This window comes from Maylandia zebra, linkage group LG5 (assembly GCF_041146795.1).
Source record: "Maylandia zebra isolate NMK-2024a linkage group LG5, Mzebra_GT3a, whole genome shotgun sequence".
In the NCBI taxonomy this organism is placed as follows: domain Eukaryota; kingdom Metazoa; phylum Chordata; class Actinopteri; order Cichliformes; family Cichlidae; genus Maylandia; species Maylandia zebra.
The window spans coordinates 12,964,086-12,981,352 of record NC_135171.1 but is presented as its reverse complement, the minus strand read 5'-3'; the positions used below and the strand labels follow the sequence as shown (position 1 = coordinate 12,981,352).

The window sequence follows — 17,267 nt, the reverse complement described above, 5'->3', positions numbered from 1 at the left end:
GTAAAACGGGCCATCCAAATATAAAAGTTTACTCAAGCCCAACACCTTTCACCTTTGTTTTGTCCTGTTTCGTTCTCTTTTGTTTTTGTCAATAGTCAATCTTGTGATAATAACCCACTTCATTAGCCAGTGTAATAGAAGGTTATGACCCTGTATTTGTCTTTGCAGATTCTTATTACCTTTGTGAATGGCGAAGGATGTGGATGTCCAGCCAGGGCCAGTTTAACAGTGGTCTCCCAGATGTGTGGGTCATGGAGCCCCCGGGCTGTTACCATGAACTGGACAGGCTCTGACAGGTTGCCCACCTCCTGCTCGGCATACACAGTCCCATCGGGCCGCACGCTAAAGTTGGGGTCGCTGCTGACGAAGCCGACCTCTCTGTTGCGCTGGCAGTCCTCAAACTTTACTGCGGAGGAAATGCAAAAGAGGTGCAGAATTAGCAAGCAGCACAGTGAGATTTACTCCAAAAAAAAGTGTTTGCCAATCCTTGACACATCTGGCAGGCTAAAGATTAACCGGCACCCATCAAGACGTATCTTGAAATATACCTCCTGCTGTCACTTCTGATTCCCTGCTTTGACATCTTCGGCAAAACAAACTGCTTATCTGCTCCTGAACTGGAACACATGGGGAAGAGGGGAGCCTAATTCTTCTTCATATTCTTTTTCCAAACTACGCAATGTCAAAATAGCATTTCCCTCTGCTTCTACAGGGGGAAACGGGAGGATGAGGTCGAGATACATTAAGCTGACTAGACTGAGTGAAATGCTCACGTGGAGCAAGGCTCTTTAATGACATTTGGTGGGTTCTGCTTCACTGAGACAAAAGAAAGGGAGCTTATGTTTGCACGCACACGCACAAGCTACTATCCCTGCATTCAGAGTAATGTACCAATGTGCATTATGGGAGGCTGGATGGGATGTTGGGGTGTTTACATATGTAAATGCTTGGCGCAGATCAGATGGAGACACAGAGAAGAGATGCTACTGGGTTGCTGAGTGCATGTGCGGATTCTCCAGTGACAGCTGACATGAATATGCCATTATACTACACAAAACACAAAGAGAAACCAACAGACATAACAGTTTGGAAAATCCTTTCATTCCATTGCCAAATTCAATTAACACTCAAGGCACCAATTCCACTTGATTCACAGCATGATGCAATGACACCAAAAGTGAGAATGACTGATTATTATTTTCAACATGTCTATTACTTTATCACACGTGTGTGCGCGCACACACACACACACACACACACACACACACACACACACACACACACACACACACACACACACACACACACACACACACACACACACACACACACACGCCATCCTTTGTCTCTCTTTACCCCCGAGTTGAAATGCATGTGCTATGATGTTATCAGCAAAACTCTGGCTGTTGATAACAAGACAAATTGATTTCATAAATCACCCAGGGAAGAGATCATCTGTTATGAGCAGTGGCAGTGCGATTTCTCAAAAATCCAGCATGAAGAATTCTGCACAGCAAGCTTTTTATCAAGCCATCTATTTAATTTATCGCCCAGCATCCTGTCAAAAGCAGCTCCCAAACAACAGGCTAATAAAGCATGAGATCTACTGAGCCACTGCAGCTTAGCATCACACAAATGAGGCCGCTTGTTTTAAACCTCTGAGTAATTGCACGCGTAATGGGACGGACGGTAAACACAGTTTTGACAATGTGTGCATCTGTCTATGTTGGCAAATGCAATCCATATTTTCATTAAACACACACACACACACACACACACACACACACACACACACACACACACACACACACACACACACACACACCAGTAGAGAACGTTCTTATGTGACTGATAAGCTTTGTTCGAAATGATTGCCTCGCTTTAGGGATCATTTATCAATGCAGGGGATATTTAACATCAGGTTGTGACAATATGACACAGACCTGCTTGAATTGTGCACAGATGAATTGTGATGGCAGACATGTATTATGTAAATGACTTCAATTAGCTTGAACTGAGCAGGCTAATTGTTGTCACTTAGACAGGTCTCTTGTGGTGCAGCTGGAGAAGAGAGAGGCTTAAAGACGCGAGCAGCGCAAGGCACCGCTTATGAATTTGCGCGCGTGCGTGCATGCGTGCGCTCCTGTGTGTGCGTGCACGTAGGAGTAAGTTCAAAGTGCAGCTAGTGTGAGAATGTATGTCCTCAGCTGGTGCATATATTAATTTTGATGTTAATGCAATAAAACCGCTGAGGTCTCTAAGGGTCTGCCTGAATCTGCTGCCTTTTGTGCTGCTGTGGTGGTGCCAGTTGGCATGGGAACACACATGTGGTCTGTGAGGCACTGCCATTGTGGAACACTATTAGAGCTGTATCTTTGATTCTTTTTCGGGGGCATCGGGCCAGCTCTCAGTTTGCCATTCAACGCTGTGTACCCGCTTGGGGCTGGAACTATGACCCTGATTCCTGACACATCTACTAAGTGTGGAGATATTCATAAACGGTTTTCTATTCATTAAAATTCCTGTTCACAAAGCACATTCAAATCAGGTGGTGGGATCTGATCTGCCACGCTGTTAAAATAGAGATGAAAGCGGCAGCAAAGAGACAACGCTGCAACTAGATAGTGATAGTGAAACTCAGTGTGTGTGTATGTGTGGCTGAGTGAGAGAGATTGTATCATAAAAGCAGAGGGGGGAGAGGAAGATACTGTAGCATGCTAGAAAAAGGAAGATGGAGATATTTAGCAAAATAAAGAAAATAAACCCCCAGTCGGAGCAGTTTTCACAGCTCCTAAAAGAAATCGTTAGTTTTTAAGACAAAAAGAGTTAATGTTGCATGTAATTTACTTTGTCATTTTACGCTCGGAAAACAGCAGCATCCCTTTGTATGAAAAATTGGACTCCAGACAAATAAATGTAAAAGAGGCTCGAGGCTGTTTTCTTAGTTTGATGACCCTGAAACACTATTAATTAAAGAAAACCTACATATTTACAGCAGACACAATCAATGCTGATTTTAGATCAGCTTATGTGGAGCACCGGGGTTGAGTGGAGGAGATAGAGGAGACGACTATAATAATGCACAACACAAATGGGCAATGACACTGATGGGTTTTGGCTAATGCACTCTGTTAGACTCTGTTGGACATCTGGTAGCGCCGCTTCAAACAGCCCCAACACAGGAGCTGCAAATCAGCGAGCAAAAGAAAACTGCAGGAAAGGGACAATTTTTGTGCCTTGCTGGTTACAGCAACAACCCTCTGAATCAAAGATCTGTTGCGTCAATTGCCCTTTTTTTCTCTCTGTGTATATGAAAGCATGTGGCCTTGTACTTTGCCTTGCTTCCCTCTACATCAGGGTGTGATAACCACAAGCCCAAGGTTGTGTATGTTTGCCATCTGTACAGTGCGTTCGCTTTTCTTTTCTTTTTCTGTTGGCTTTCTGTGTGAAAACGCTACGCCGTGCATCCCCATGTAAGCTTCTCTGAGTGCATGTGCACAAATTGTGCCTCCCGTATATTTTTAGGGCATCCACAGAGATGTTTGGCAGGCCGCTGAAGTTGGTGTCATTGTGCTCAGCTGCTTTTCTCTAGACTCGCATGGCAGAGAACATGCTGTCCAACAGAGCGGGTGCAGCACAGAAATGGGTAAAACAGAGCAGGCAAGCAGCCGTGACCACCGACCGCTGAGTCCTCCACTCAAACACTCACTCACTCACACACACACACACACACACACACACACACACACACACACACACACACACACACAGGCACTTATGCTCTTTGTCTCTTCCTGCTTGTAGCTCTACCGCAATCCCGCAGAGGAGTCCAATCCAACTCTTGTATGGAAACATTACATGCGCATAATGCGGATGGCAGGTCACTCTGCGCATCCACATGCAACCGCCTACACCGTGTTCACCTGTCGACCGTGAATGCCTCCCCTCACATCCTGTCACCGTCTCCTCCCTCCTGCGCTCCCCTGCAGTCCAGTGTCACAGCTCCTCATTCGCCTTTTCTCATTGTTCTTATTTCCTCTTCGCTGAACCTCCTCTCACTCTTCATCCATTCTCCACTCCCTTCTTGTATTCCCCGCAGACTGAGGTACTTTCTCCCCCGACGCAACGAGGGACAGCCAGTCTGTGCCAATATCCCAGCCAGACATAAAAATGGGCACCGTGGTGGGACAGTTATTACCATTGTTAAAGTGAGCTGAGAGAATGGGGAAAGAAACAACAGAGCTAAAAGGAGGTGCAAAATAAATAAATAAATCACAATAAAGGTCGCGTCAGTGTGAATTAAGCATTTACAAACTTCATAGTTGGGTTTAGAAGTAATTATGACTTTAATGATCCTTTTCTAGAGTCTTTTATAGACGTGCCTTTATGGAAGAACCTTTATTATTCTATTGTAAGTAAGTAAGTAAGTAAGTAAAATTTTATTTATATAGCACATTTCTAGATAGAGATCACAAAGTGCTTTACAAGATATAATATATATATATAATATATATATATTGTCTATCACTGTTGCTTTTAATCTGCACGCCTCAGCCCATATGCACAGCGTTTGCTCCTGATTTGATCTGTGCTGTGCTTGTAATAAATACAGATTTGCAAGAGCATCAAAAAAATAGGCCACTGGCAACAAATGCATCGTGCATAATAGATGGGCCTGACTGCAACATACTGTAAAATACCCCAATGTACACACTTACACTTTTACCCTAAAGAAAATCTCATCTGTGTCACCTGAGACCTACTTGACAGTTTGGTCTGCTGTGTGTAAAGCTAGTAAACAGGCCCAGACTGAGCATATGGTTCTGCTTTTGTTAAGGTGCTGTTCATCACAGTCATGGCAGAGTGCTAAGTAAACACTCCCTCTGGTACCCCACTGTTTTCCTCAAGCCAACAGGAAAATCAACGCCACCCACTCAATTTGCAAATAACAGTATTTTTGCCAGGCTGAGGCTGTGATAGACAGGAGCACAGAGCCCACTGATGAGTAAACGAACACTGGTAAAAACACGGAACATACTGTATGTACGGAGTTGAAAAGCATGCCAACAAATAATAATTTCAGGTCAAAGAAAAAGAAGAAGACGGAGGCCTATGTAGCTTAAATTGCATGTGCTCGCTGTGAGTGATTAAATAGGCCATGCGTTTATGAGCTGAATTTCGTGACTTTTAATTTTGGCAAAAGTGCAAAACTTCATTTGAAGTGATAGCTTGATTTTTTTTTAATTGCCAGCTAAGCAAAAGGTATAAATGCTCTTTGTTTTCTCTATTATTATGTTGCTCTTTGTTGTTTGCTGTCTCCTCTGTTTGTCTTTGTTTGTGTTTTTTTTTTTTTTTTTTCTCCATACAGGTGACCCAGGAGTTTTTTTTTTTCTCTCTCTTCCCCCCCCTTCTCACCGTCTCTTCTCCCCTTTGGTTTTCTTTCTTTCTCTCCCCCTCTCTCTCTCATTCATTCCCCCTGTCCTATTTATTTAAAAAAAAAAAAAAAAAAAAAAAAAATGACAAAGGATGAACTGAAGCTCTGCCATCACGTAATGTCGCATACTGCTGTTTCTGATGTCATTTAGAAAAAAAAAAAAAAAAAAAAAAAAGGTATAAATGCTAAGATCGCTGAGCATTTGTTTTCAAGTACGCTGATAAAGCAGAGACACTTGCAATAAACTAATTACACTTTTAATGATAAACCGCGTTTGATGCGCCTCCGTGAAATGAAATTCAAGAGGCTTAAACTGCCAGCTAAGAGATTATGCCGTTAAATTCCACATAAGAATCCACTGCTGATACCAATGGCCTCAGAAGGAAAAGAAAAACACACTTCATCCCTAAAAGGTCAGCTCTCAGCACCTAAGAGAAATAGCCTTGTTTTCGGCTTGACTGCTGAGCAATTTTAATTGTTCTCATAGGGAAACTTTTATTGAAACAACCCACAGAGGTGCATGTAATCCTCCAGCACAGGTTAAATATATATATATATATATATATATATATATATATACGCAAAAGAGAAAGACTGAACTACTAAGGTATTTACCTAAAAGCTAAATTATATCCATCCAGAGTAAGTTACTAGAGAAAAATCCGAGTTGTAATATTCTTTCCACCTACAAGATTCAGGGAATGAGAAAAGTTTACATCGTTCAGTGGGCGGTAAAGTATCTGCAGCGGAACCGACATGATTGGCAAGTAAAGATGCAAAATATATTTTCTGATGTGGTGATTTATCCCTAAAGTGAAGCATCTTGTACATCTGTACTCAAAAACCTGAGGCGCCCCATGCAGTACAACACAACCCTCGAAACTCTTTTTGAAATCCAGCCCACCGTGCCCCCACAGGAATGCTTATAACTAATTCAATTTACATGCTGCTGTTTTTAAAACACTGCAGGTACAATGTGACTTTCCTGAAAAGGCTTCGTTTTTTTTTTTCCTGCCGCAGTTGGAAATGAATTTCTCTGCCTCTGCAGTTCTCTGTTTTAACAAAAGCCCACACAGTTCCCTCTGACAGCTCGCTCTCACAAAAAGAAACCACAGCGACTCAAGTGTGTGTGTCGCGGTGTGTGCTTATGCGTGAAAGGGAGCCAGCGTGAGAGAGATAAAGAGACAGAGTGAGAGAGAAGAGGGACATCGGAGTGGGAGTGTGCGACATGAGCTCTTTGCATATACGATTATTACCGCTGATGCATAAATGGGTATGGGTGTCGTTGACTGTGTCCCGCAAAGGTGTAAAAGTGCGTGCGTGGGAAGAGCAGGTGCTGTCAACCTGTATTTGTGCCTGTGCTCATGTTTCACTCTTTAAACACGGCATCCCTGTTATCTGCTGCTGCTGCTCTTAGGGAGCTGAACCAAACCTTGTTTCATTCAGAGCACACCGTCTCATCTGCGTGGCCAAAAAATCCGCCCACGACCCCGCCCGCCCTGGTCCCTTCCCCTCTCACCACCACTACACCTTTGCTTATCTTCTGTAACCTCCCACTTCCCACAGGTGTGGAGAAACAGATGTAAAAGAAGGCCTGTCACAATACAGGCTGTGTTTTTAATGCAGCTCTGTAGGTCATGCAACCACACATCCAATCTGGGTGCTGTGTGGGCCACCTGCTCTGCGCTGTTTCAATGATGATGGAGGTTTCCTCACAGATATCTGTTTTCTCCAAACACCGCCTCGCTTGTACGTTAACATTTTGCATGGTTAGCCTCACTTTGCGATGAAGCAGAGCGGGGGCTACCCGCTTAATATCCCAGCATGTCAAAGTGCTGCTACATTCGTTGTCCGGTGAGTTTTGGCAGGGTGAACTCTGGCTAGAGCATTGAGTTTTTGCACATCCGCAGCCCTTCCTCTTATCTTTGCATTAGTCTCCTCTCATGGGCACAGGCATGAGGAGGCTTGAGGAATGAGAAAGGGGAAAAAGGCAAGATAAAGAGGGAGAGTGAGAGCAAAGCAGAGCGGATGCAATTAAAAGACTGGGTCACAGATCGCAGTGCCAGGCGTCAGTGTGATTAATACACCACCATTCAGCCCAGGAGCTTTTCTCCACTGTGGAGATGTGTGGAGACGTGTGTGTGTGTGGGGTTTTGTTTGTGGATTTGGTATTACCTAAGCATGCTGCAGCTAGGGGGCACCAGTAAGTCTCCAGAGGTGTACTGGGATTAACCCTTTCAATGGTTATGCCAAGATAAAAAATTAAAAATAAAAAGATGCCAAGTTGCTGGTGTCGTCAACACTGTGCCGACCGCATTCTCAAGCAGTGCATGTATATAAACCTGTACATAAACTGTTTCAGAAATCCACGATTCACCAATATTTTCTTAGCTGAAATTGTTCATTTTCTACAAACACAAGTAGAGCTACTTTTAAACTAAATACTGCTACCACTGCTAAAAATGATAGTGCAATGTCCACACAGAAAGGTCCCAGCAGGCCAGTGGATTTTTAGCCATTACTGTGAGGTGATAGTGCTAACCACTGCACCATTGTGCCACCCTCTGTGGGTTCTCTCCAGGTACTCTCACAGTCCAAAGACGTGCTTATTAGGTTAATTGGCGATTCTGAATTGACCACAGGTGTGAATGTGGTTGTCTGGCTCTCTGTGTTAGAGAAACCACCACTCCCATTTCTACCCCCCACTAACCAGCAAGTCTGTCCCTACTGGGTTTCACCAGAAACAAAAAAAGGTCCAGATATTTCTGAACTGCCTAGTGATCATGGATAGTTTTAAATGCTTAGCATATTTAGACTAAACACAGAAATATAATAAGTTCTGGAAATAAATAAATAGATCGATTCCTATTTAGTAAAATTTGCTTTAGTCACTGCTGGATGTCACTTACAGTCTAATTTCTTGGCTTTATTCAAAAGATTATGGATGACACAGCTGTTTAGTGGCTTTAGTGCGTTTCTTATCTTGAGCGTTACGATCAGCTTCCCCAAAAGGTTGATTCTGTTCATCTGAACTCTGAACAGAATCAACCTTTTGGGATTTACTTACCTGCATGACTGAGCATGCATCAAGATTTTAGGATCAGCTACTTCTTGTCTTTCTTTGTTTTTACTGGTCTTTAATTCTTTTTCTCACATCAACTTTGATGTCTACACACACCAGGAAACACTTTTTGTGCCTTTCCTGGTTTCCTTCTTGTACTGTTTCAGTTTCTTCAGGTAGAAATTTTTTAGCGGTCAGGCGTCTAACTGAGGTTGGGCAGATGTTTAAATTTCACACTGTTGTGTTTAATGAGCACACACTATCCTCAATTTTTTATTTCTGTTTTTATTTTTTGCACACCTTTTGGCTGACCATCTCATCAGTAGCTTCCCAGTCATTTCAGATCAGACCAAGTCCATGAAATCTGTCTCCCAGTCAATCTACCCTCTGCAGAAAACTTGCATCAAGGCAACAAACAGCGCCTAAAAAATTCCCCCGATTGAGCTATTGGCCCATACCAGAGTGTTATGGTAATGAGAAATGTTCTTTTTTGAACCGCAGCAAGCTGCACAAACATATCAACCGATTCTTTCTTTTATTTCTTTCATCTAGCTCCCACTCACCAGACCTCGCCTTCAAGGCTTTCCTTTCGATTTAGCGTGAGCAGAGAAAGAGCCATGCTTTATCACAGCAATATTGCTTTTAAGGAGGTGAAGTGAAGAAAGTGCCTCAAGGCTACATAGCGTCTGTTATCTCCCGGTACAATATAATAATTGCACATAGCCAAAAGTAAAGGCAGTGGAACCTCAGCTGGGCCTAGTGACAAAGAAGGAAATGTGAGCAAACTAGGGGCAAGGATCACGGGGAAAGAAGAGGCTTCTGGGAAATATCAGTGCTCCTCACTCAACCGGATAACGACGATAATGAAATCCTCAAAGAAGACGTTTTGTCTTGTCTTTCTTTGTGAAATAACATCTATGTAACTGTGGCATCTCTTATCTGGTTAGTTTTAACTGGTCTTCAGCCAGTTTACCTTCAAGCACCTTTTTAAAATAAATAATATAACTACCTCTGCACAAGCCCCCACTTACCTCATCCACTCCCCACCCCCCTTTTCAGTCCCCAAAGCCAAAGACTCACTAGGTAATCAGCTTTTAATTCTCTACCTTTTTTTTAACGTTCTTTCATTTTCTCTCTCTCCACCCTCAACTGCTGACTGAGGCGATCAGCAGCCATTTCTTCTCTGTGGGTCCTTTTTTCTCTCTCTCTCCATCTTTCCCCCTCTTTATTAGCATAAAAGTGTTTGCATCCTTCCCTGGTGATTGTTTAGCTGCTGTGTTCAGCATCTTGATTTGATTCCCTACAACTGCCCTAATTAGCATTACAAATATACACTTAGAAAGAAACAGAAATCTCTGTTAGGCCTGACAGACTAATTTTGGGGAATGGAGGCCAGAGGAAAAGGCAACAGTAAATTTGTGTAATAAAAGGTGTATCAGTACATCTCAATAATGAGGTGTCTCATCCAAGTCTACCGAAACTACACTTTCACCACATTTATGTAAATTAAAGGAGAAGGTGTTTCGCTTAGACTGAATAAAACAGCACATGGAGCAGCTTCCAATGGGAACGCGCTGGATGTTCAATTGTTGTTAAAAAAAAAGGGTGTAATCACAAGAAGAAACTCTGCTCTTATCTTCTCTCTGCACCCTCACTCTACAACAGATCTTGCCTTTTAAAGCCAATGATTAGACTTAAGACAGATCTCCTTCATTATCCACAGCTCTCATCCATTCCTCTCTAATCCTGTTTCCTACTCCAAAGCCCTTGGGGGCAAACGATAGGTCATGGCCAGCCATTAGTCTGCTGCTCCTGTGACCAGGGAGGAAATATTTAGACAAGGAGATCGAGACCCTTTCAAAAGTTAGCTACGCTGACTGCCATCGTAGCTGCCACGCTACGTCGTGCACTTTCTGTTAAAAGAAAGATCTTTGCCATTACAAAAGCAGGTAGCTTTCACCTCGTTCGATCTAAGGAGTGATGGAAACATAGAGCCTAAGATAATAATTGTTCAGCTACTACATGAAACTGGAGAAGGTCATTCTGTGAAAGTAAAACCTGTTTTATATTTAATAAAAACAAACAAACACCCACTTTACATCTTCCTTTTGTCTTTCCAAAGGAAAATAACTCATTGTGTCGCCTTGGTGGACCTGCTAATTTTGGCCATTTTTTCAAGAGCGATGGTATGACATGTCAGCGTTATGACAATATGGTATAACCGTGGTAGGCAGCTGTCTGTCAGCTGTGTGAATTTATATCCACACTGTGACATTTTTCAGTGCAAACAGACACTGTGAAACACCTGACACCTGCCCAAACACAGGGTGGAGAAGCCAAAAATATCTATTAATTACACATGACGCAGCACGGCTTTGGAAAAGGTTTGTGAAATCGGAAAAACAAATTTTTCCCTGGCAATAGTACAGATGTCAGCTGCCTTTTTTTCAGTGGGTTTACTTGTGTTTGAAAAGCTTATGTCGATTCTGGTGCACGGGAATTGAATAATAAGTATCCTCTTGGTCAACCAGCAAACAAATGTGGTTTCTGGTTTTAACCGAGCCTGCAAAGTAAATGTCCCTGATCACAGACACGTGGACTATAAGAGCAAATTGTTGTGAGCTGGGTGCTAATGTTGTCATTATTGAGATAATTGCTTTTTCAGCCAGTAACACTGTGCCATAAGCCTCAGAGATAAAGTCAAAACAGGAATCAATGCCTTGCGCTTCAGGCTCAAAGAGAAACCATTTTACGTTTAATGTCAAACCAACAAAGCTGATTCCTCGGAACAGTGTTTCTAAAGGCATACTCGAGTGAAGACCAGTAAAGTTAACACAGAAATAAATAAACAAAAGGAATTTTAGAAAGAAAACACACAAACACAGACAGACTGTAAGTAAATCTATCAGTTAGTCAATAATCTACTTTCTTAAAGTTACAGTATTGATCTTTCTGGCATTTTGTAAGGAGAAATTAGCGTGCAATTAGTTAGTAAGACTGTGTTAGCAAACACAGCTGCCAATTGAGTGTATGCTGGGAACGCTGCTTATGAGAACAACAGAACAGCAAAAGAGCAGGAACAAAGACAATACAGCTGCTGACTGCAAAACCAGAAGCAACAGGCTGAAAGAATAAAACCACAGAAGCGAGGGAAGCTGCAGAGATGGTTGACTTTGTTTGAGGGTGTGTCACTTTGAGCGACATCGCCGTACATACTCATTTCATCCATTGTTCATATAAAATTACTATCTCGCGCTTTCAATGAAAGCCAGCAGCAAATATACAGTACGCTGCTTCGTAAATAGCGCGGTGGATGATAAAAGCAAGCATTTATGACTAACCACACTGTAGCTAAAGTATTTTATCCTGTGTAATCAACATTTGCACAGTCCCAGTTTGAGCTTGGATTTGCATATGTACTCGAATAAAAAAAAAAAAAAAAAGCTTGAATCTTCCAGAGCACAGCCTTCCTTTAAAATTTAAGTTTCTTTCAACAGCTATTTGCTTTGAAGTCACCCTGGCCTGTTCCAGAAAACTCAATTAAAAACACGACTAATACATTTGCACCTAACATTTTCCACTTTCCTCTTTAAAACGTTTGATGTCCCCGACAGCCCAACGCTGTGCAATAAATGCGGAGATCACAGTGATAGTGACAGGAGAGTTTCAACAAGGACTCTTTCACACTCATTCATTGCTTCAAGTGAAGCTCTGACCTAAAGTGAAATTAAATAATGAAGGATATCAGTGGACTCCTATTGCGCCTTTTTTCCCCACTAGAGAAAGTCAACATGTCTCAAAATCCCATCACAAGAATGGTACAATCCAGCCATAAAAGTACTTTTTCCCCTTAAGTCTGTACTACATTTTTCTGCTGCATGATTTATAAATAATGTAGCCAAGTGTCTTTTTTTCCTCCAGCATTTCCCATATAGGTCCCCTAGTGACAGTTATCAGAGATCTGCAGTGGTCCTCAATATGAGCATAAGAGCTGTCCCTTAGGTGGCCAGTATTAAGCCTCGTCGCTATAGATGTAGAAGGCACAATAGGAAAAAGATGAACCTCTCTTTTCAGCTATCTACTAGGGTGGAATGGGAGGTCGGTCTCCCCGGACCATGGCGCCAAAACCATTATTCTTATCACTGCAGGACAACTCGCCGCAGGTCAGAAAAAAACTCGTCTGAAAGGTCAAATGAGAGTGTCTCAGTGTGTGTGTTTACCTCCTCCCCCGCCTCTCTCGCACTAGACATTTCTGTATTTCTCATTAACTGATAATACATCACTCATGACCTTGTGATAAAAAAACATTAGCTGGAGACAAGTCATTAATCATTAAAGAATCAGGCTGTTTAGGTTATCAGGTGAGAATGGGTATATGTGTTATCACACAAGTAATGGGTATAGGCTTAATTGCTCTTCTTAAGCAGCTCACCATATAGGATGTGGGCTATTCTTGCCTTGCCTGAAAGTGCTTTTGGCTGGCATCAAAAAATCTGCTTCAGGATTGGCCATTTGCAGCAGAAAAAGAGCAGCTCTACTGGTGCTTGTTGGAGAGCCAGTCATATTCCTACTTAGTTACTAACTACTCAGTTACTGCAATTAGCTTTATGGAAAATTAGGGCTGAATGTATCTGACCCACCAAGCAAAAAATCAAAAATACTGTACAATAAATCCAATACCAAAAATATAACAATAAAACTACATTTTATAAATAAGCCATCATGTGTGAGAAGTTGCTCAGCTCACCTCCAGAGTCTGCAGCTGCGAGATGAGACTCTCTAAAGAGGCAGATGAATGACAAGAAGTAAGTACTGTTTACTTGTGCAGTGTCGAGCTTTTCAAGGACCAAATTCACAAAGCGCTTTACAATACTGAAACTGGTAAACAACAATTAAAATAGTACGAATAGATAAAGCTAAATAAAATCTAGCCTTTAGTTTCATGTGTGTCCACGGATCTTAGGTCCAGTTTGGCATGACAACCTCAAAAGCACAGACACCTTTTGTCTTTAACACAGATCTAATAGACCTCAGAGATCGATGTTTTTAGTAGCTCACTGATATATGGAGGCATTAAAAAGATACAACCAAAATTCAAAACTGGACTGTAATTTTTAAGGGGAGCCGGTGTGTCCCGCTCAGCCTGCTGACTGGATGTTTAGCCGTTCCTAAACTTTGAAATCAAGCAGGACATTTCCAATCGATCTTGGATGGAGTGTTTCTCTTGGACGGATGAAAAAAATGAAATACTAAAAGAGGTTGCCAAATATACTTTGGCATTTGTAAATGCCTGTGGGCGGCCCCGTCCAACAACAGTGTGTGTACAAAATACTGATTTTCTTTTATTGTTAAGTTCAAATATCAAAAATCTTTTTTATTCCCCTGTTTTTTACAAAACCACCAACTCCATCACTGCTGTGCTGTTGTTGTCTTGAACGCTCACTATCAGTGGTAGTGAGCTTTCAGCATGCACCGTACTGCAAAAACACAGAAATGTCATATTTATTTATTTATTTATTAGAAATTTGTAAGTGCTGTGACATCTGAAGTAGATTTTGTAGGTTCCTGAGAGTCAGGAGCTGCACGTGCAGCATAGCTGTAAGTAGGTCATACAGTGGACATGTTTTATCTGTTTATGTTCTCTGCAGCTATAAGCCGAGTCCATTATCTGCTCCTGACTGAACCCTCAGAGTTTTACCTAGCATATCAAAGCCACTGTTTGGCTTTATTGACAATTTTCTTGAGAAATCCTGAGTATCTTTTCGCTTTAGTACATCTTCTGCCTAAGCATTCAAGAGTGCTGCTGTTTAATGGATTATCGCTCTTACAAACAAAACAAAGAAAAAACCTGTGGAGGCAGCTCTGTTTGAACATAAAAAGATGTTCACATGGGAGGAAAGGCAGTGTTGATGAACCGCAGACAGAAGCGGTCAGTCCACCAGATGAAAAATTAAATGAATGAAGCTCCATTTTCAACAGAACCGTTTACTACATTATCCAAACCGAAAAAATAAGAAAAAAATCTTGGTATTTCTTACTTGATGTGCTTGATAAAATTTTAATTTAATCCATCTCCGAAGCAGGTAACTGTTTTTTAATTTGAATTTATAAATGAAATTCTAATTTAATTTTTCACAAATTGATACATTACTCTGAAAAATTCCAGCGTGGAGTCTTCTTGATTTATTGTCGGCTTAAAAATGCTGAAAACACGTCTTCTAAAAAACAAAGAAAAGCAGCAGGACACAAGATTAGAGATTCAGAAAGCTCTAAGTAAGATATTAAGTAAAATATGTTTCAATTATCCTGGTATCATTTTCCATTAATTAAATATTGGCTATAATTACACAGAACAATAATCGTTCCTATTACAATTAATATGCACCATTCATTCTGTTGTTTGGCAACCATAAGCTGATGGCTGGTTGCCAGACTGGCAAACCACTTCTAAAATTTTACTCTGGGGCCCCTGGAGAAGTTGGATAGATTTTGTTTTCACCAGCTAAAGCTTGAGGATCTAAAACCCAACCAGCCAGAGCAGTTCTGAATACACAACACAACAGCACACTAAGGACCCGTCTCTCAAAGCAGCAAAATTAAATTAGCAGTTTAACAGCACTGAAAGCATGGAAGAATAAGGTTTCCTTTCATTTCAGTCCGTGGTCAGTTTTCTTTATTCAGCTATCATGATTATCCCATTTCCTTGCCACAGGTCTCGAGTCAAAGAAAAGCAACGCAGACTTAAAACACGGATCCAGAGGAAGCTGTTTAGAAGGCGCGGGTCTTCATTATGCTGACATACGCTGCTGTAATTATCACCTGGATAGTCTTGTTCTGTTTATCTGCCCCCCCCCCCCCCCCCGTTCACCGTGTTTACAAACATTGCACATTCTCGCAAACTTTCAAGGTGAAATTAAGTGCTGCGATAATACAACAATATCAAGCAATAATTGTAAATGTGAAAAGTATATTTAGACTTGCAAATCACTATGTAAACGAGGTCTGCGGTGGAGGAGTCAGCCGTACAGCAATCACAGCTTCGGGCTTTAAAAAACCAAATTAATTGCTGAGCTTTACTTTCATGCCAAATCCAAACTGAGTTTGACTCTCTTGCCAGCATCTATTTGTCAGTGTAGGTGTTAAACTTTCCAAATGATGAACGTCTCAGACGCAGAGCCTATCTGAGCTGACCAAACAGCGTTGTGTTATGCGCTGTAACTCGCTAACCTATAACGTATGTCTGAATTTGGAATCTCTGCTTCGCGTAAATCTCGCCGGCGTGCTGCAGGCGCAGAGGTGACAGAGAGGCAGATGAGGACATCCAGTGCAGTATGAAGGATGGTGGCAGCCGTTCCCCCAGGCCACAGTGATGGCACTACATCGATCCAGCCACTCCGGAGCCTGAAGTGCAGAGCCTTTTGGCTTTGTCAGCACTGTTCAGCTCAGCGATGCTACAACTCCCCTGATCGCTGTCAGAGACCCAGGAGAAAAAGCCCAGGGAATGGCAAGAGAAAATGCTGATGTATCTGGAGTGGGGCAGGTGGCGCAGGACGGGCTCCATAACTGCTAAGCATTCAACGTGCAGTACTTCTTTATAAATTCCTACCTGTTAGAGAGTCAGGATAATTAATGTTTACTGTTGGGAAGGGGGAAAGCGGGAAAACAGAGGGTTCCTTCTTCATCTACCTCTAAACAGAAGCACCTGTTTCTCCTACTCAGCCTGCCAAATGCTCCTCCAGGAAACTTAATTCTACTGATCCACTTTATATTTACTCACATGGAGGTGTGCCGGCACCACTGAAGGTATGCGTGCGTGTTATCCTCTTTGTCTCTATTTTATATCTTGTGCCAATGATCTTTCAATTCACTTTAGAGACTTTATGCTTTCGCTTTTTTTTCTCCTTTGCTGAAGGAGTCAATGTAGGCCAGATTTTGGTCTTTCAGCCTTCTGGTTCATTGTTAACTCTTTTTAAAGTTTGCCTGGATCTGAGTCATAGCACAGACACACAGGAAACCTTGGTAATGAAGAGACCTTGACATGCACAGGTCGAGAAATTCAATAAAGATGTAGACAAATGTTTTAAAAATCAAGTCTGGGACATTTTGATTTGGGCGGCCACGGCGAGGAAGAGATTTAAAAATGACCTCATGATCAATAATACGGGAACACAACAAGCAGGCAGTTGTCGAAAACAGTGAAAAGCACACTTTCACATTTTGGGAAATGTACTTCTCTTTTCTGTTCAGGGTTAAATAGCTAAATAAGTGCTTGTATTTAGTTTGCATAAGAATTGGAAAACACATTGAAACAGGTAGAGAAAAACAAACACAGCAGCATCGTGTTTAAAGCTTGCTAATTAACACTTTCTATTAATACAAATGCTGTCATGCAAAGGTTTATGTGATATAATTTCCTGTTTTTAGTAACTGTTGCTTTTATACTTTTCACAAACAAAGTAAAATATGCTGGATAATAAGCGGTACAGGTGCCTGCAGATTCTGCCGCCTTTGGGCAGAAACAGCCGATTCCCTGTTGTTGGTTCCCATTCCAGTGCTTAAGCAAGCTAACTGGGCACTAGTTGTTGGTTTATATTTACCATTCGAAAATGAGAGTAACACTAGTCCTCTAGCTTATGAATCTATGCAAAACACATAGCTTTCTTGGCTACTTTTCATAAACATTATGTATCTGTCCAGTCATCCATTCATTCTCTCCCGGTTATCCAAACCAGAGAGGATGGAGTCTATCAGGAAGAGGTAGAGTACACCCTG

At 41.8% G+C, this 17,267-nt stretch overlaps 1 protein-coding gene across 3 annotated transcripts in view; it reads right to left on the bottom strand.

The window, feature by feature from the left end:
- The window catches only part of cdh4 (cadherin 4, type 1, R-cadherin (retinal)), a 229,305-nt gene that overhangs the window by 84,857 nt on the left and 127,181 nt on the right, over positions 1–17,267 (bottom strand). For all 3 annotated transcript variants that reach the window (XM_076883786.1, XM_076883788.1, XM_076883787.1), the window contains one exon: positions 180–406. In XM_076883786.1, the coding sequence (XP_076739901.1) occupies positions 180–406 (227 nt within the window). The remainder of the gene's footprint in view (positions 1–179; positions 407–17,267) is intronic.